Genomic DNA, 19648 nt, shown 5'->3' with positions numbered 1-19648 from the left:
TGTCAAGTGCTTTCCATTCCCATGGTACTCAAGCCCTTGGCAGCCAATCATCTTTCTTTTTGTGTGGATTTTCATGTTACGGACGAGTTTTTTAATGGAAGCATGTAGTACGATATTCTGACTGGCTTTTTTTTTTTTTTTTTTTTTTGCTTAGTATAGTATTTTCAAGACGTGTTCCAGGTATATCATGAATCTTTCTGACTTAGGTCACTTATATGATTATCTCTGGTTGCATTCATGTTGTTGCAAATGACATTATTTTGTTCTTTTTTATGGCTGATTAGTATTCCATTCCATTCGTATGGCTGATGTGTGTGTACCACATCTTACTGATCCATTCATCTGTTGATGGACAGTGGAGGTTGTTTCCATGTCTTGGCCATTGTAAATAGGGCTGCTATGAACATAGGGGTTGCATGTATCTTTTCGGGGGGGGGAAGAAAAAGATAGCTTTATTGCTTTGCTAGGCAAAGTGGGCCACAGCAGACTAATGCCTTAAAGACTGTGCTCCTTTTGGAAGGGGTTTGGAGGTGGTTTTATAGTTTAGGGAATGGAAATGGGGCAGTAGATAAGAATTAGGGTAGAGGCAAGCTTGCATTATCTCTTGAAGCTGGCATTTAGTGGCCCCCGGGACTGGTTCTGGTGGTCTTCCTTCTTCCTGGAATGAAGACTGCTTCATCAAGTAGTTCTTCCATTTGTTGGGGGTTTTAGTTTGAGGTTTAGGTTCTTTGTGCCTCCACCCAGAAGGAATTCTGAGAGAGACAAAGTGATAGGCAAGACGTAGACTTACTAAGATGGGACACTTGTGAGAGATGCAAGCAGGCAAGCAGGGAGACTCTGCCTGCATGTATCTTTTTGAATTAGAGTTTTGTCTGGACATATGCCCTGGAGTGGGATTGCTGGATCATATGGTAGTTTTATATTTAGTTTTCTGAGAAATCTTCATACCGTTCTCCATAGTGGTTGTAACAGTTTTACAGTCCCACCAACAGTGCAGGAGGGTTCCCTTTTCTCCACATCCTCTTCAGCATTTGTTATTTGTAGACTTATTGATGGCCATTCTGACTGGTGTGAGGGGGTACCTCGTTGTTTAGATTTGCATTTCTCTAAGAATTAGTGATGTTGACCATTTTGTTTTAGTGTGCCTACTGGCCATTTGTATCTCTTCCTTGGAAAAAATGTCTATATAGATCTTGTGCCCATTTTTCGATTGGGTTGTGTTTTTTCTGTTGTTTAGTTGTATGAGTTGTTGTGCATATTTTGGAGATGAAGCTCTTGTGGGTTGCATTGTTGGCAAGAATACTTGTATTCTTAAAAACTCAAAAAGAATACAACCCAATTTAAAAATTGATGAAAGATCTAATAGGTACCTCGTCAAAGAGATCTACAGAAGACAAGTGTATAAAAAGGTGCTCAACATCCTCTGTCACTGGGGGATTAAGGGATTGAAGGTGAAACAGCAGCGGGTACCACTGCCCCCCATTGCAAGGGCTTAAGTCCAAACCAGGACATTGGCATCGGCTTCCTGTTAACTGTGTTCAGAGAATGGCCCACTGTGTCACTTTCTTTTGTTAACAGTGGTGTTCAGTCTCATAAAAACTCTCTGTTGCCTAATGTCCTTGTAAAAAAGGGGATGTAGTAAAGACCTGTGGTTTCCGTTTTAAGTTTACCTAATTATATTTTATTACCAGGTTATGGTATTTATTTCTGAGATGATTGGGATGACTATGTGGTTTCTCTTGATTTGTGTTATTTAATCTCAGAGATCAAAATTTTATTTTATTCTGTACCTGCCTCTCAAATTAGGAGACTTCCTGTGATCAAAGTGAAGTTTCTTGTTCTTCTGAAGAAGAAGAATGGAAAAGTGATAGAAGAAGTGAAAGTGACAGTGAAAGTTCAAGGTACTGGTTTTTTTTCCTTCTTAGGGCTGCATCCGTGGCATATGAAAGTTCCCAGGCTAGAGGTTGAATCGGAGCTATAGCTGCTGGTCTACCCCACAGCCACAGCAGTGAGGGATCCAGACTGCCTCTGCGACCTACAGCACAGCTCACAGCAACGCCGGATCCTTAACCCACTGAGTGAGGTCAGGGATTGAACCTGCATCTTCACGGATACTAGTTGGGTTCGTTATGGCTGAGCCATGAGGGGAACTCCCAAGGTATCTGTTTTTAATTGTTTTCTCTTATAATTGTTTTAGTCTTAACCTTGAATGGAATCGTACTTGAACAGCGTTCAAGATATAAGCACTCACAACTGTGTAATAATTGAGTTTTTAATATGTTTAAAAGGAGAGGAAAGCTGGATTAACAGCTGTTTCTGTAGAAAATATTTTGGCATTTTTATTTTTCTGTAAAACATTTGAGCTCACGCTATAAAATAGGTGTAATCCAAACATCAGTTTAGTCCTAGGCTGCATTTATAAAGAGTAGTATCCAAAGTCTAGGTGGTAAAACTACTGTTAACTTTAGCATTAGTTCCTACATATGGTGATAAAAATTCAGCTCACTGTCAAGTTAAGAATTTTTTAAAAAAGGGAAATTTGTTTGAGCCAAACTGAGGATTATAACCTGGGAAGCAGATTCTCAGGAAGCTCTGAGAACTGTCCCACCTGTTAGAAGTTGAAGGCACAGTGTACATTTTTGAGACATGATGGTACATCATTGACACATGTGTTTGACATGCCGTTCCCCAAGGATACATAGTTCAGGTAAACTCATACACATTGAGCAGCAAGTACCATGACTTCCCACAGAGCTGGGAGAGAACAGGCTTTAAGAACTTAAATTGCTGCTATCAGGAGAAAGAAAAGATTGATCTTTATAGTCAAGCGGGCACCCTGGAGCGGCTCTGATTGATGTGTACTGCCGGTTGATGCGCCGTGCACATTAGGGGGGGAGGAGGTCCAGATGGACACACAGAGCATATTCTGTTTAATTTTGCTTGTCCTGCCCGAAATAGAAACTTTAACAGACGCGTTACCTTTTGTTTAGTTTTGGAATCCCAGTTTCATGGAACTCGGATGTTAACATCTGATCCTCATCTTGGTAAACATCGCGTTAGGCCGGCAGATGCTCAGGCCAGACACTCGGACGTCCGTCTCTCTTCACAGCGTTTCCACCACCAAGTCTAGAAAATTCTCCCATTTAAATATGACTCAGATTATTTTATTTTAGTTTCTGTTGATGCTGTGCTTATAGACCGCTGAACCATACTCTCAGCTTCCTTTCTTGTCTTTTATTGCATCCAGGTTAGGAGCTGGAGTAATTTCTAGAACACTTGGCTGTTCCTGTTTTTGTTTGTTTCTTTGGCCACACGTGTGGCATGCGAAAGTTCTGGGGGAAGGGATCCATCCTGTGCCACAGCTGCTACAATGTTAGGTCCTTAACCTGCTGTGCCACCAGAGTGCTCCCTGTTTTTGGTTTTTAATTTAATTCTAATTGTGGTGAAATAGACAGAATGTAGAATTTTACCACTGTAACTATTTTTAACAATAGTGTTAATAAGTACGTTCACATGTCGTGCACCCCATCTCCAGAACTCATCTCATCTCGCGGCACTGAGACAGAGCACCTGTTAAACAGCACTTTTCCACTTTACCATTGTCTTTTCAGTCTCAACATTCGTTGTTCATTGTATTTTTCTTTCTTTCTTTCTTTCTTTTTTTTTTTTTTTTGTCTTTTTAGGCCTGTACCCTAGACACATGGAAGTTCCCAGGATAGGGGTCTTGGAATTGGGGCTGCAGCTGCTGGCCTACACCACAATCAGCCACGCCGGATCCGAGCTGAGTCTGTGACCTACACCACACCTCACAGCAATGCCAGGTCCTTAACCCCAGGGATTGAACCCATGTCCTCGTGGATATTGGTCGGGTTCGCTACCACTGAGCCATGACGGAACTCATTATCTTTTAATTTAACTGAAAGTATAATACAAAAACAGTATTTAGAGTACATAGCTTTTGGAAATGCATGTTTTATTGAGCCTGGGAGGTATATGGTTGGGTAATGAAGGCCCCAGTAGAGGGCCCTTTATCCTCTTCTGTGTTTGCTGAAGCTCGTAGTGTGCCAGGGGCTGCTTTTCTAGATCTGGTTTCTTAATTGACTCTGCCCTTGCTCCATATCTCTAGGCTCTTTTCTCCTGTGACGGAGAGTCCTCCTCTTGGCAAGAAGCTTTGACTATTTCCAGCTTTCTCTTTGGTGTAGCTGTGCTTTCCTTGTGCCTCTCAGGGTATTCACTGATGGCTTGTCATTCCAGTGAAAATTTCTAATCTATTTCTGGGCCTCCTCCTACTTAGGAGGAGTGCAATTCATATGTTATGCACCATCTCTTCTGCTTTCATAACTGTACCTTATTTTTGGAAAGGAGAATTATTAGTTGGCTCTAAATGTTGTCTTCCATGAGGTTGCATCCAAATTATACCTAAAAAAACTTCGCAGAAAATTCTGGCTGTGGCGCAGTGGGTTGAGGCTCTGACTGCAGTGGCTCAGGTCACTGCAGAGGTGCAGGTTTGATCCCTGGCCTGGGAACTTCCATATGCCACGAGTATAGCCAAAAAACCAAAAACAACAACAGCAAAAACTTGTCAGGGTTATATCTTTTCCTAATTTCCAATGTCAGTGAAGATTTTTCTCTTTCTCATGTTCTTTGGTCATGATGTCTGTTGATAGTGAGGGCAGATTGGTCAGTTGAATCTTCCTAGGATCTTTTTTTTCCTCTTTCCTGTCCCTCCTCCTCTCTTAAGTTTGTGGGATTAATTACCATTGGGGCTTAGATTCAGTTTGATACAACTTAAAATATTTTCCTTTTCTAGTGACTCTTCATCTAGATATTCCGACTGGACAGCTGACGCAGGCATCAACCTGCAGCCTCCTTTACGAACGTCATCTCGTCGGCGAGTTACTCGCTTTTGCAGTAGTTCAGAGGATGAAGTCTCTACCGAGAATTTGTCTCCTCCAAAAAGGAGGCGAAAGAGAAAGAAAGAAAATAAGTCTAAAAAAGAGGTAAGAAAAGTACATCTTTAAAAACAGCTTCTGCCTCCACTTTATAGTTTCTGTCCATATTTAGAAGTTAGGAATCTTTGGGAAATTGGAGCCTTTTTTGCGGGGGGGGGGGGGGGGAGGTTGGTAATGTTATGGTATCAGGAGTCAAATGTAAAATGCAAACAAACTTATTTGGGAAAGCTACTTTATTAAACTAAAACTTCTCTATCTAGGAGTTCCTGTTGTGGCTCAGTGGGTTAAGGGCCTGATGTTGTCTCTGTGAGGATGTGGTTTGATCCCTGGCCTGGCTTAGTGTGTTAAGGATCCAGTGTTGCTGTAGTCTTGGATCTGGTGTGGCTCTGGCTCTGGTGTAGGCCCCAGCTACAGCTCCGATTCGACCCCTGGTCTGGGAACTTCCATATGCTGCAAATGTGGCCATGGAAAAACCAAAAAACTCCCCCAAACCCACTTCTCAATCTAATCTGCTCTGAGTCGGACTTGGCACTTACACTTTTCTGAATCTCTAACTTCAAGGGAAAGCTTGAGTTTGCTCAGAACCCCATCATAACTTTCATTTTCTCCTATCAGTTTCAGCACCAAATACATACTGGAAGGCATTTTAAAGTCCTTTCTTCCTGTTTTATATGTCATTGTTATGTTTCCCATTTTCATTTGACATACTCTGTCTTCCTGCTTTTCTGCTAATTGTAATGTTCTTATATGTTGTAAGTGCACGTGCTTTTGGTCATACAGGTACCTGTTGTTTTTTCAAGATGCTTTGTCTTTGTATAAGGTATCTATTGCTGCGTAACTGATCGCCCTGACACTTAGCTGCTTAAAAACGATAAACATATTGTTTCGTGTTTTGAGAAATCAGGTATTTGGGAGCTGATGAGGTGATTTTGGGCTCATGAGGCTGCAGTCATCCTGTTGGCTTGGGCTGCAGTTGTCTGAAGGCTTGGCTCGGGGTGGATGATCTTCTTTGAAGTTTATTCACGTGTCACACGGTTGGTGGCCTCAGTTCCTCACCACATAGGCCTCTCCATAGGGCTGCTTGAGTGTCTTCGTTACGTGATAGCTCATGACATGATAGCTGATTGTCTCTAGAGCAAGTGATCCAAAAATTAAGCAAGGGGTAAGCCTCTTATGACCTAGTCTCAGAAGTAGCACATTGTCACTTCTTTATTCTGTTTAAAAGAAGCAGTTGGAGCCCACTCTCAAGTCGAGGAGACTTGGGCTCCACCTCCTAGAGGAAGGGAGGAGCAGTAACGATTTGTGGTCATAGCTTAAAATTACCCTTCTTGAAATCTCAAATCAGCAGGAGACTCCCTGTGGTGATTAGTCTCTGGTAAAATTCAGAGTGAGGTCTTGAGAAAGCACATGTAGTGTGTTGACGAGGATTTAGGTCGGAAGTTAGGTCTCTTTCATAGGATGAAGAATCCGTTAGAAATTCAGGAGATGCTTAGAAAGTGCTGGGTAGATCTTTAATGCTTGTGCAGCTGATAATGTTCCTATGTATATTAAAGAACCAAATATGTATGCTATTTAAAAGCTAATTATGGAGTTGCCATCGTGGCGCAGTGGTTAACGAATCCGACTAGGAACCATGAAGTTGTGGGTTCGATCCCTGCCCTTGCTCAGTGGGTTAACGATCCGGCGTTGCTGTGAGCTGTGGTGTAGGATGCAGACGCGGCTCGGATCCCGCGTTGCTGTGGCTCTGGTGTAGGCCAGTGGCTACAGCTCCGATTCGACCCCTAGCCTGGGAACCTCCATATGCCGCAGGAGCGGCCCAAGAAATGGCAAAAAGACAAAAAAAAAAAAAAAAAAGCTAATCACTAGGTGATATGCCAATAAAATAGACATTCTGAATGGTGAAGTTTCTTTTGTATGTCAGTTAAAACAGCCCATGCTGCCCCTTTCTGCTCTGCTAAACCTGTCCTCCTCCCCTTGGCAGAACTTGCGGCGGGCGACTCCGGCAGAGCGTGCAGACGTGGAACATTTGTATGAGTATCATCCTCCAGTTTGGATAACAGACACCACACTTCGAAAGTCTCCTTTTGTTCCTCAAATGGGTGATGAGGTGAGAGTAATAAAATTTGAAAACATGAATATGGAACATAGAAATAACATTACTGTTAGGTTTTTATTTTTAAATGTACGCTTCCCTTTTGTAGGTGATATATTTTCGACAGGGTCATGAAGCTTATATTGAGGCTGTCAGAAGAAATAACATTTATGAACTGAACCCTAATAAGGAGCCATGGAGAAAAATGGATCTTAGGGTAAGATGATGGCTGGTATTATTAAATTATCATTTAGCACATAAATAGGTAAATTGTGTATAAATCCATTAAAAAAAGCTGCTGGAGGCATATTTTATTACTATCTGTCTCTTAATTTCCAGCTTAAAAACATTTTTGCTTTTGCCTGCTAAGCCTTAAGGTCCAGTAGAATGACATGCTTAGCAAGAACTCTGTGTATTGCTTGGGAGGCGGCTTAGCCATATAGATCATTAATCTTTATATGTTTATACCCAGCAAAGATTTTCAAAAGGAGTGCAAGTATTCCAAAAAACAAATACAAATTGGAAAAAGTTTCAACCTCATACATAAAAAACTTTAGCTTACCTGTATTTAACCAATTTTATAATTTTTTTAAATTGTCTTTTTTTAGGGCTGCGCCCAAGGGGCATATGGGGGTTCCCAGGCTAGGGGTCGAATCGGAGTGGAGCTGTAGCTCCTGGCCTACACCACCGTCATAGCAACACTAGATCTGAGCCTTGTCTGCAACCTACACCTACGATCATGGCAATGCCGGATCCTTAACCCACTGAGCGAGGCCGGGGATCAAACCTTTGTCCTCATGGATACTAGTCAGATTCGTTTCCGCTGAGCCATGATAGGAACTCCCAATTTTATAATTTTTAATTTTAACACATTTAAGGAAAGAAAGTACCATGTTTTAATAAGTAGCAAAGATTTTGGTTTGTTAGCAGTTATTCAACTTGGTGATAAGGAGTTTCCATTGTGGCTCAGTGAGTTAAGAACCCAACCTAGTGCCCATGAGGATTTGGGTTTGATCTCTGGCCTCGCTCAGTGGGTTAAGGATCCCATGTTGCTGTGGCCCTGGTATAGGTCCGGAGTTGCAGCTCCAGTTCGACCCCTAGCTTGGGAACTTCATATGCTCCAGGCGAGGCCCTAAAGAGGGAAAAAAAAGGACTTGGTGATAGGGTGCAAGAAATGAGTCTAAGCTTTCTAGAGGGTCGTCTTGGCAGTTGGAGTTGAAACTGAAAATATGTAGAGTTTTTAAACCAGCCATTTTACTTTTGGTAATTTAGGAAACCACCAGAAGCACATGCGCATTTATGAGCAAAGTAATTCCGTATCGCTGTTTATAAAAACAAAAAATTAGAAAAAAATGCAAGTATCCCACAGTACTGAATGAACCAGACCATAGTCTATTCACATGGTTGCCTACTGTGTAGACCCTACCATATAACTGAGGCTTTTAAAATACTTGCTGATGGAGTTCCCGTCATGGCGCAGTGGTTAACGAATCCGACTAGGAACCATGAGGTTTCGGGTTCGGTCCCTGGCCTTGCTCAGTGGGTTAAGGATCCAGCGTTGCCGTGAGCTGTGGTGTAGGTTGCAGACGCGGCTTGGATTCCACGTTGCTGTGGCCCTGGTGTAGGCCGGCGGCTGCAGCTCCGGTTGGACCTCTAGCCTGGGAACCTCCATATGCTGCGGGGAGCAGCCCTAGAAAAGGCAAAAAAAAGACAAAAAAATAAAAAATAAATAAAATAAAATACTTGCTGAATGAGTATTTTAATAGTGTGTTACCAATAGGAAAAACTGGATGCAAAATTCTGTCTGTGGTTATGATAGAAATTTAAAGACATATGGTCAACCAAAAGAAATGCATTAAAATGTCAGTGGTGGTTATATGTAGAATAGTATTGTGAATGGTTCTATTCTTTGTACGTACATGTTTTTGACACTTTCGTTAAGTGTCAGAAGGTGAAAATAATTATTTTAACAAAGATAGTAGTTTTTAACACTCATATTCATCCTAATGGCTCTGCTTCTATGAATTTGGCTTTGGATACTTTAAGCTTTATGTCTTTTTCACTTAACTGCTATGTACCTGAGTACAATTGATCCTCATTATTCGTGGATTCTGTATTTGCGAATTTGCCTCCTCATCATATGCTATTTACCAAAATCAATACTCAAGATGCTTTCCGGTCATTTGTAGACACCCAGAGAGTGGCAAAAATCCTGATTTGCCTACCCACTGTGTTCCCAGCTGAGGCTGCACAAGCTGATGCCTTTCTCATTGAGCTCTCATGTCGTAAATAAGTGTTCTTTTCATAGTCCATTTAATGCCACGTTGAAAAATTTTCATATTTTTGTGCTTTTTGGTGGTGACTTGCTATTTAAAATGCCCCCAAGCATAGCGCTTAAGTGCTGTCTCCTGTTAATAATTGCAAGAAAGTCATGATTTACTTTATGGAGAAAACGTGAGGGTCAGGTTAGCTTCATTTAGGCATGAGTTGTAGTGCTGTTGACCGTGAGTTCAGTGTTAATGAGTCAACAGTGTTTATTAAATGGGGTGTCTTTACACAGACGTTAACGTAGAACAAGATTAGGTAACTGGAATGTTGTGACTGGAGGCCTGTAAGCAACCTGACCCTGTATTTCCTCCAGGAGCAGTGATTCAAGTATTAACTAATTCGCCGTTTTAGGTGGCTCTGTAGAATAATAAGAAAGCTGCCAATAATGAGAATCAGTTGTATTTTTAGCACTTTGGTACATTGTGACAATAACATATTTGTAGAGTGAATAGACAGGTGAATGATCTCATTTCTTAGTATTAAGGAAATACAGTAGGGGAAGGCTGATGATGAGACATGCATTAATGGGTAGGAAACTGTCACGTAGGAAGTTTTCCTGTTCACCGTCTTGTTGCTACTTCCTGGAATAGGTCACAAAACACATTTGAGTCTCAATAAATACTTTGTGAAATGTACTAGGTAGAAATTTCATATCAAGTTTTTGAAGAACATTTAATAAGCCAAATGCTTATATATTTTGATTTCCATAATACAAAATTGGATAAATGAAAATGTGTCTCGAGAAAGAGAAGAAAACCAGAAGGAAACTCCAGTTGTTCACAGTGACTGTCTTTAGATACTGAGCTGATGGGTGATTTGTGTGTTCCTACCTAAACTTTGATTGTGCTTTTTCTAAAGTGAGTATATTCCTTATGTTAGAAACAGTGTTAAATATGTGTCTTCAAAAAAATATGCAAAGATTATCAAAAATGATTATAGTTAATGTTAAATTAACCCCCCTTCTGGTTTGGAATCCTAAATTGTGAGCTGACTTAATTTGGCAATACATGGAGAATTATAGTCTTCAGGAATTACTTTATTTTAACCATTTATTTTTTAAAAAATATCTGTTAAAGGATCAAGAATTGGTCAAAATAGTTGGAATACGGTATGAAGTTGGGCCCCCTACACTCTGTTGCCTCAAACTAGCGTTTATAGATCCTGCAACGGGAAAACTTATGGACAAATCTTTCTCTATTAGGTATGTGTTACTTTTTTTTTTTTGGTCTTGGTCTTTCTGTCTTTTCTAGGGCTGCACACATGGCATATGGAGGTTCCCAGTCTGGGGGTCTAATTGGAGCTGTAGCCACCTGCCTACGCCAGAGCCACAGCTACACCAGATCTGAGCCGTGTCTGCAACCTACACCACAGCTCACAGCAATGCCGGATCCTTAACCCACTGAGCGAGGCCAGGGATGAACCTGCAACTTCATGGTTCCTAGTTGGATTCGTTAACCACTGAGCCATGACGGGAACTCCTCCTGTGTTACTTTTTAAGAATGGAATTATTTCAATTTAGATTTCCCCTCTTGCGGAACAGCTTGCCCTTTCCATTCAGCTGTAGGGTGATGATAGAGTGCTGTGGATGGCCTGCGAGTGAGTTGAAGTTCTCAGGGTGGGACACGCTGGAAGTGCAAGCAGTGGTGCAGCAGCAGCAGCTGGACGTGGGCACGTTGGACACCCTCTCCATGCCACTTAACTGTGCAGAGGGCAACCCCGAATGGGAGCCATGAGGACACTGATTTGATCTCTGGCCGTGCTCAGTGGGTTAAGCATCCGGCGCTGCCGTGAGCTGTGGTGTAGGTTGCAGACGCGGCTCGGATCCCGAGTTGCTATGGCTCTGGCGTATGTTGGCCGCTACAGCTCCCATTAGACACCGAGCCTGGGAACCTCCGCATGCCATGGGTGCGTTCATAAAAAACAAAACAAAACAAAAATGTGTAGAGAACTCCAGCCTAAATGTAGTTTCTGCATTTGTTTTTGTCTTTGTCTTTTTTAGGGCTACACTGGCTTATGGACGTTCCCAGGCTAAGGGTCAAATCGGACCTATACCTGCAGGCCTGCATCACAAGCCACAGCAACGCAGGATCCGAGCTGCATCTGTTACCTACACCATAGCTCACAGCAATGCTGGATTCTTAACCCACTGATCGAGGCCAGGGATTGAAACTGCGTCCTCATTGATGGTAGTCAGGTTCGTTACCACTGAGCCACAACGGGAACTCCTGCATTTTTTTTTTTTTTTTTTGTCTTTTTGCTATTTCTTGGGCCGCTCCCATGGCATATGGAGGTTCCCAGGCATATGGAGGTTCCCAGGCTAGGGGTCTAATCGGAACTGTAGCCACCAGCCTACGCCAGAGCCACAGCAACGCGGGATCCGAGCCGTGTCTGCAACCTACACCACAGCTCATGGCAATGCCGGATCGTTAACCCACTGAGCAAGGGCAGGGACCGAACCGGCAACCTCATGGTTCCTAGTCGGATTCGTTAACCACTGCACCACAACGGGAGCTCCGAACTCCTGCATTTGTTTTTGAGAATATGTTAGAATAAATAATTTGCTAAGGCTCTGTTCCGTATGGTAGGTGTTAGCCATATGTAGCTCTTGAGCACTTGAACCGAGTGTGATGCACATGTGCACACTGGATTTTGAAGGCTTGCTGTGAAGAAAGTGGATGTAAAATACCTCCGTATTTTGTGTTGGTTATGTGGTGAAACAGTATTGAGGGTATCTTGGGTTAAATAAAATACACTGTTAGAATTCCTTTCACTGGGTTCTTTTAACTGTAATAATGCTAGTCAAATATTAAAAATTGTAGGAGAGGAGTTCTCCTGTGACACAGCAGGTTAAGGAGCTGGCATTGTCACTGCAGCTTGCTGTGGTGCAGGTTTGAGTCTTGCTTGGCCCAGGAACTTCCATGTGCCATAGGTACGGCCAAAAATTCAAAATTATATATGTGGTGGCTCCCATTGTATCTCTTTCAGACCTTGTTGCTTTAGAGTATAACCTGCTGTGAAGGAAATTTAATAATCTTTTTTTTTTTGTTTAGGTATCATGACATGCCAGATGTTATAGACTTTCTTGTGCTGCGTCAGTTTTATGATGAAGCAAGACAGAGGAACTGGCAGTCTTGTAAGTCTGTCCTTACTGAGTTTTATATATATGCCTTGAGAAATTAATCTCTCATTTTATTGATCTGATTTCTTTGGTTGTGATGCTGCTTGTGATAAGTATATTTTGTTTGGGGCTTGGTATGATACATGACATTTTGGGGTGATGGTTTTTTACTCTTCTACTGTAGGCTAGAGTAGACTTTATTTCCTTTCCAGCTTACTCACACTGCATTACCTCTATCTTTAATGTGATGCTGGTGTAATTGATGAAATTATCCTGTGATGTAAATCAGAAAGCTGAAAAATAATGAGGATTTTGAATGTTGTGGAATACCAGTACATCTTACCTTTGATATCATATCAACCCAGACTTAAATAGGTTGGCTTGAGGAAACTATGCCTTTAAAAAATAAAAAGTTTATATTATACTTATGCTTTATAACCATGAATTACATGGGTGGACAGAAAATAAAATCAGCCTAAATGTAGGCACTTAGTTGAATGTGTTTTTCCTGATGACCATTCAAGGCAGGCTGGCGGGCTCACTTGCTTAGATGTGTTTGGGTCATTAACCTCCTCAGGATATAATTGATGACAGTAATTGTACCAGGTACTATCTGTCAGCAGCTGTAAAACCTGTTTCTCAGGTGTACGTGTATTTTCAGTGTGTGATGCTCTCTGGGGAGGTCATGTATTGAGTTTGACTGATCACCTAGGAAAGCTCATTCTGCTTTTATAGTTTTAGCGGAATATTAAGTTTTACCTAGGCTGTTTGAGCTGGTGTACACATTCATAAGTGATGTTAAGACCTCATTAATTTTCTCAGTTTCTGCTGCCTTTTTCTATAGGCAATACAAATAGGTAAATTTAACGTATATTTCCTAAGCCATCTCTGTTTGAAATGGAATGAAAGATTATCAGTGAGTGGTTGCTCTTGAAGACTCTTTTTAATTGAAAATTTCACACAAATAATAAATAGCGTTGCTTTGGGGACTAGAAGTAAAAGAAATTTTTCTTGAGAAAGAGCATCTAGCCACTGGAAAAATCCAAAACACAGTGAAAAACCAAACTAGACAGCTGAAATATGTGGGAATTAATGTCATACAGCCAGGTCCCAAAGAACTTTATAGTTTTTTAACTAAATGTGAAAATTAGAAGCTCTCAGTTTGTTCTATCAACATGCCTATTCAAAAAAAAAATTTTAGGACAAAAAACAAGGTTCTACTGTAGGGTACACGGAACTAAATTCAGTATCCTGTGATAAACCATAATGGAAAAGAATATTAAAAAGAAAGTATATTTATGTCTGACCAAATTACTTTGTTATACAGCAGAAATTAACACAACATTGTAAATCAACTATACTTCAATTAAAAAGAGAATTTTTAACTTTAATTCTCTGCAGGTAAAGGCTAGACATTGATTCCCAACTACCCTTTGTAATTCAGTAGGTTTTGTTTTATTTTTGAGGTTGCGAATTTATTGTACCACATTGTCTATAATCTTTTTTTTTTTTTTTTTTTTTTTTTTTTTTTTTTTTGTCTTTTCGTGTTTTATTGAGCTGTTCCCGTGGCATATGGAGGTTCCCAGGCTAGGGGTCTAATTGGAGCTGTAGCCGTCGGCCTATGCCAGAGCCACAGCAACGTGGGATCCGAGCTGCGTCTGCGACCCACACCACAGCTCACGGCAACGCCAGATCCTTAACCCACGGCCAGGGATGGAACCTGAAACCTCTTGGTTCCCAGTCGGATGCGTTAACCACTGCGCCACGATGGGAACTCCCTATAATAGTCAATTTGTTTTTGCTCCTCTGCAAAATTTTACCTATCTCCTAAAATTTGATCAGTGCTATTACAGGAAGTTGCTTATTTCTATTTTTTGCTATATTGAGAACTTTTTATTCAGCAGATGTTTATCCTAGTCTCGATTAGCCACCGTAAATTTATTTGAAAATCTTGGATAGAAAAGTCCACTTTTATTACGAAAGGATGAGTTTTTAAAGCCTCCTTTTTCCCCCCAGTCTTTTGTCTTTCTAGGGTCGCACCCATGGCATATGGAGGTTCCCAGGCTAGTGGTTGAATCAGAGCCATAGCTGCCAGCCTACGTCACAGCCACAGCAACGCCAGATCCGAGCCGCATCTGCAACCTACACCACAGCTCATGGCTACACTGGATCCTTAACCCACTGAGGGAGACCAGGGATCAAACCCACATCCTCATGGCTCTTAGTCGGGTTCGTTAACCACTGAGCCATGATGGGAACTCCTAAAGCCTCTTTTTAATTTAAAGTTATTAGTCTTACACTGAAGAACTATTTTCATCTCAGTTGAAAGTATCTTCTAATATTGGATAATTAGAAAATAAAAATATTACATAGTTCTTAGTATCAAAGACTGGATGTCGTAATAACCATATGTTTTTATATTATGTATCTCAAGATGATGCCGCTGGATTTATTGTTATTGCAGTGATACTTATTGAAACAAATTTTTTAACTGGTATTTGCTAAAATTAGGCTATTTATGTTATAGAATTGGACAGAAACCATGGTGTTGTATCAAAATTTCAGTGTATACCTTCCATTAAAATAGTTTATTGTTGGAGTTCTCCCTGTGGTACAGTGAACGGGTTAAGAATTTGACTGCAGCAGCTTGGGTCACTGCGGAGGTGCAAATTTGATCCCTGGCCTGGCGCAGTGGATTAAAGGATCTAGCATTGCTGCAGCTGTAGCTTGGATTCAGTCCCTGGCCTGGAACTTCCATTTACTGAGGGTGTGGCCATAAAAAGAAAAAAGTTTATTGTTAAAATATGTTAACACTTCTGGGAGTTCCTGTTGTGGTGCGGTGATGACGAACTCAACTAGAATCCATGAGGACATGGGTTTGATCCCCTTCCTCTCTCAGTGGGTTAAGGATCCAGTGTGGCAGTGAGCTGTGGTGTAGGTTGCAGAAGTGGCTTGGATCCCATGTTGCTGTGGCTGTGGCGTAGGCCAGCAGCTGCAGCTCTGATTTGACCCCTTGCCTAGGAACTTACATATGCTGCAGGTGCAGCCATAAAAAGCAAAAAAAAAAATTTTTTTATTAAGACTTCTTTTTAAAGCTGTGTTGTTTTGCAGATATCTATATTATGGTAATACTGTCAAAAGTTGAATTTTACTTATGAAGAAAAGTGGGATTAAGGGGCTTATGATTTTGAAATTAAAATATACATAAAAGTCATTTTTTTTTTTAAACTTTTATTTATTTTGTTTGTTTGTTTGTTTGTTTTTGTCTTTTTGCTATTTCTTGGGCCGCTCCCTCGGCATATGGAGGTTCCCAGGCTAGGGGTCGAATCGGAGCTATAACCACCGGCCTAAGCCAGAGCCATAGCAACGCCAGATCCGAGTAGTGTCTGCGACCTACACCACAGCTCATGGCAACACCAGATCCTTAACCCACTGAGCAAGGCCAGGGATCGAACCCGCAACCTCGTGGTTCCTAGTCGGATTCGTTAACCACTGCGCCACGACGGGAACTCCAAAAGTCATGTTTATGTCAATTTGAAAACATATTAAGAACTTCAAAACGTGTAGCTCCAGTAGTTGTGATATCGCTGTTCTTTTTGGCTTTATAGAATTTATTGTAAGTATACTTTTCTCTTTTTTTGTCTTCTTAGGGCTGCATCCACGGCATACGGAGGTTCCCAGGCCTAGGGGTCAAATCAGAGCTGTAGCTGCCGGCCTACACCACAGCCACAGCAGTGCTAGATCTTTAACCCACTGAGTGAGGCCAGGGCTTGAACCCACGTCCTCATGGATGCTCGTTGGGTTCATTAACCGCTGAGCCACGACGGGAATTCCTAAGCATACTTTCTTTAGTCAAGACTATTTATGTGTAAATAGTCTCTTTCTTGGGAGTGAAATGTAACTTTAATTTTGATTGATAATGTTTCTGTGAAACTTAAAAGAATTATAATCTACCAAAGAATTATTAATGCAGGATAAATAACTTCTTTTTCACGTTCGTTGATTTTGTTTTGAAAACAGTGGGATGGATAGAAAGGAGATATGGTTATCACCGCAATTTGTTTCTTCTGTAATATATGTAAAACAGATCAAATACAGTTTATTTCTCTAGCACTGTTAACAGTTACAGAGTACATTTAGAAATGTGTATGTATAATCTAAAAATCACTGAAGTCAGTTGAAGCATTCTTTTCAGTGCTTTGGTACTAGGAGCTCCCCAGTGGTCTGCTTGCCTGCTTGTATGTTATGCTGAGATCATGGGATATGTCGATATTTAATTCTTTCAAAATAAATGTGCAAGTGTTGTCAGGGGTTCATTTAGACCTCATTTTTATTATGAAATCTTAAGAATTAGAACACCGTTTTATGTGGAGATATTTATATAGCAACAACTTTAGAATAATTACAGGTTAAGTTCTGATCATACTTTTGTAATTTGTTTTATTCCGTAAATGTTAATACCCTTACTAAACAAGTGTTTATTGATAGTACACATTGTTTGACAAGATTTTTGAGTTGTGTTAAATTTTGTTCTTTGTAATAGAACTTATTTTAGAGTGGATGTTTGAATCCACTAAATAATGGAGCGTGTTTGTAAACCACTTTCATCTCTTTTATTGTATTATATGGTTATATGCCTTCAGTAAGTTGCTGAGTGTCATAGTGTATCTTTCTGACCTACATTTTGTCACTGAAGATGGATGCTAAGTGGAAAAGGATAGCTGATTTTAAGATAAAAAATAGTATTTGATTTGTTTTGTCTGTATCTGTATCATGGTATTTTATAAATTAAAAATGGAAATGTTAGCAGATTGATGTCTCAGACTTGGTCCTCTCTCCTACAGGTGACAGGTTCCGTTCCATCATCGATGACGCTTGGTGGTTTGGAACGGTGCTGAGTCAGGAGCCGTATCAGCCCCAGTACCCTGATAGCCATTTCCAGTGTTACATTGTTAGGTCTGTGTGCAGATAAAAACCAATCATCTACAAACGTTTGTTCATTGTGGCAGGTTGTGGTATGTGTTTCAGGTTAAAAAAAAAAAACACCACTGCACTTGTTAGGCCCTGTCAGTCGCACCTGTGCAGTGTCTCTCTGGCAGGTTTCTGCTCGTGAGGACCCGCCTTGGTACAGGTTCTGCTTGCTTCCCTGGGACCTTCTTGGCAGCCTCCTGGCATTTCCTCACCCCAGTATTGCAGGATCATTGTTTAGGGGCACATACTGCATCCTTTCCGTTGTTCAGACAAGTCTCTGCCGCCTTTCCATTGGCTGGAAACAGCCCTCATTCTGAAGCGAGGCATTCAGGGCTTTCCCTCTGTCTTTCCTCACTTACCTGAGTGCAGGCCACATAGGATTTCGGGTTTTGTCCTTGAACCCACCATGTTTTTATCCTTCTTTCTTACAATGTATTCTGAAATAAAACCACCTTACTGTTAATATTTAAACTTTCATTGCTGCAGTGAGGTTAACTTCTGCATTTCCTATCTTTTGTTTACTCTCTTTAGTTATGAGGTACAAATTGTCTTTATTGAAAGGCTAACCAGGCTTTTTTGGTTTTAACAGATGGGACAATACTGAAATTGAAAAACTTAGCCCATGGGACATGGAACCAATACCTGATAATGGTATGTAATTAAAAAAATTTTTTTAATTTATTTTTGCTGCACCTGTGGTATGCAGAGGTTTCTGGGTCAGGAATCGAACCTGCATCGTAGCAGTGATAACACCAGATCCTTAACTCCTAGGCCACCAGGGAACTCCTGTAATTTTTAAGTAATAAAAATCTTTTCCATTTATAGCTTCAGTTTTTTACCTTACTAATGCACATAGCGCACATTTGTGTTCTTTGAGAAATGTTTCAAATTATTATAGTAACTGTGAGCTTTACTAAAAGAAGTCAGCAGAATTGTGTCTCTCTGACTCCTTACTTCTTATCCTGTTTCTAGCTTGATGCTTGTCTGTGTCTTAGTTGCCCGTTATCATTTCTCAGGCAACCTGCTTTAGTCTTCTCTTGTCCTCCTTCACGGAGCCTCCATCTCCTTTCCTCATCCTTATTCTGTTACCCTGTTGCTTCTTCAAAGGACAGCTCTAATCTTCCTTGCACCTGTCTTCCGCATTACCTTAGCTGGTCTGTCCTGCTAGGGCTCGTCTGTTCCTTTCCTGTGAGAGGCAGATGTCTGTTTCCCAGGGCAGCCCCTTCTGCAGTGCTCGCTGTCCCACTGCTTTGACCTTCTCTTGGATCTGTTGTTCACACTTGGTTCATTCTCTCCAACAATTTTTTTTTTTTTTCCTCTCCAACAATTTTGTTTTTTGGCTGTGCCCATGGCATCCAAATGTTCCCAGGTCACGGAATGAACTCACGCCACAGCAGTGACAACGCCAGATCCTTAACTCACTCATTCACCAGGGACTCCCCCTCCTTCAGCAGTTGGAGTTTTTCTTCCTTCCTGTCTCCATTCAAGTGTGAATTGGCGTTTTGTGCCTTAGAACATCTTTCATTTGGCTTTATTGAACATTTTAGCTCCTGAATTATGTCACTCTTGTTAAACTTTTTGAGGGGGTGCCCTGTGTATCTTTTGCCTCCCATCTTTATACTCTCAGGCTTTCTTTGATAACAGTGTTGAGTCAGCGTAAAAGCTTGCAAAAACCTTTTGTCCTTCCACCTGCACCATTTTTTGACACATGAAATCTTTGCTCCATGTGTTCTTCTTGTGTCTGCCTTAGGGGTCAAGTCTTTTCCTTTATGTTTTATTCTCTGACATATTTCCAGCTATTGTCTTATTTTGCTTTGGAAATAAGGTGTTTTTTTAAAAAACTTTAAAAAATAACTACACTTTTCAAAGTTGTAGCAACTCCCTCATTAAATTTTCATTTGGGCTCACTATCGTAAGAGATAATACTTAACACTATGAGATGATGTTTTTCATTGTATAAAGTATATATAGATAAGTGAAAACCACGGTTTTTCCAGGTGTTACTCTGCTCCTAAGAACTTCCTGTGTATCAATTCACTTAATGTTACTCTGAAGTGATGCTCTATTAGTAATTTTACAGATGAAGGAACTAAAGCTTAGTTTTCAGAACCTTGTCTAAGCCACATACCTCTAGAAAGAATAGGAGCTGAGATTCTAGCCTAAGCCATCTGGCACCAACCAGTGCTT

General features: G+C 40.9%; 1 protein-coding gene across 2 annotated transcripts in view; it reads left to right on the top strand.

The window, feature by feature from the left end:
* BRWD1 (bromodomain and WD repeat domain containing 1) overlaps window positions 1–19648 on the top strand; it is a 120506-nt gene that overhangs the window by 62157 nt on the left and 38701 nt on the right. For both annotated transcript variants that reach the window (XM_021070988.1, XM_021070989.1), the window contains exons 22-29: window positions 1807–1901; window positions 4811–5000; window positions 6934–7059; window positions 7154–7261; window positions 10449–10573; window positions 12423–12505; window positions 17335–17446; window positions 18051–18112. In XM_021070988.1, the coding sequence (XP_020926647.1) occupies window positions 1807–1901; window positions 4811–5000; window positions 6934–7059; window positions 7154–7261; window positions 10449–10573; window positions 12423–12505; window positions 17335–17446; window positions 18051–18112 (901 nt within the window). The remainder of the gene's footprint in view (window positions 1–1806; window positions 1902–4810; window positions 5001–6933; window positions 7060–7153; window positions 7262–10448; window positions 10574–12422; window positions 12506–17334; window positions 17447–18050; window positions 18113–19648) is intronic.

Source organism: Sus scrofa, chromosome 13 (genome assembly GCF_000003025.6).
Source record: "Sus scrofa isolate TJ Tabasco breed Duroc chromosome 13, Sscrofa11.1, whole genome shotgun sequence".
Classification (NCBI taxonomy): Eukaryota; Metazoa; Chordata; class Mammalia; order Artiodactyla; family Suidae; genus Sus; species Sus scrofa.
Note: the sequence above shows the minus strand (reverse complement) of the source record. Positions and strands in the feature narration are given on the sequence as shown.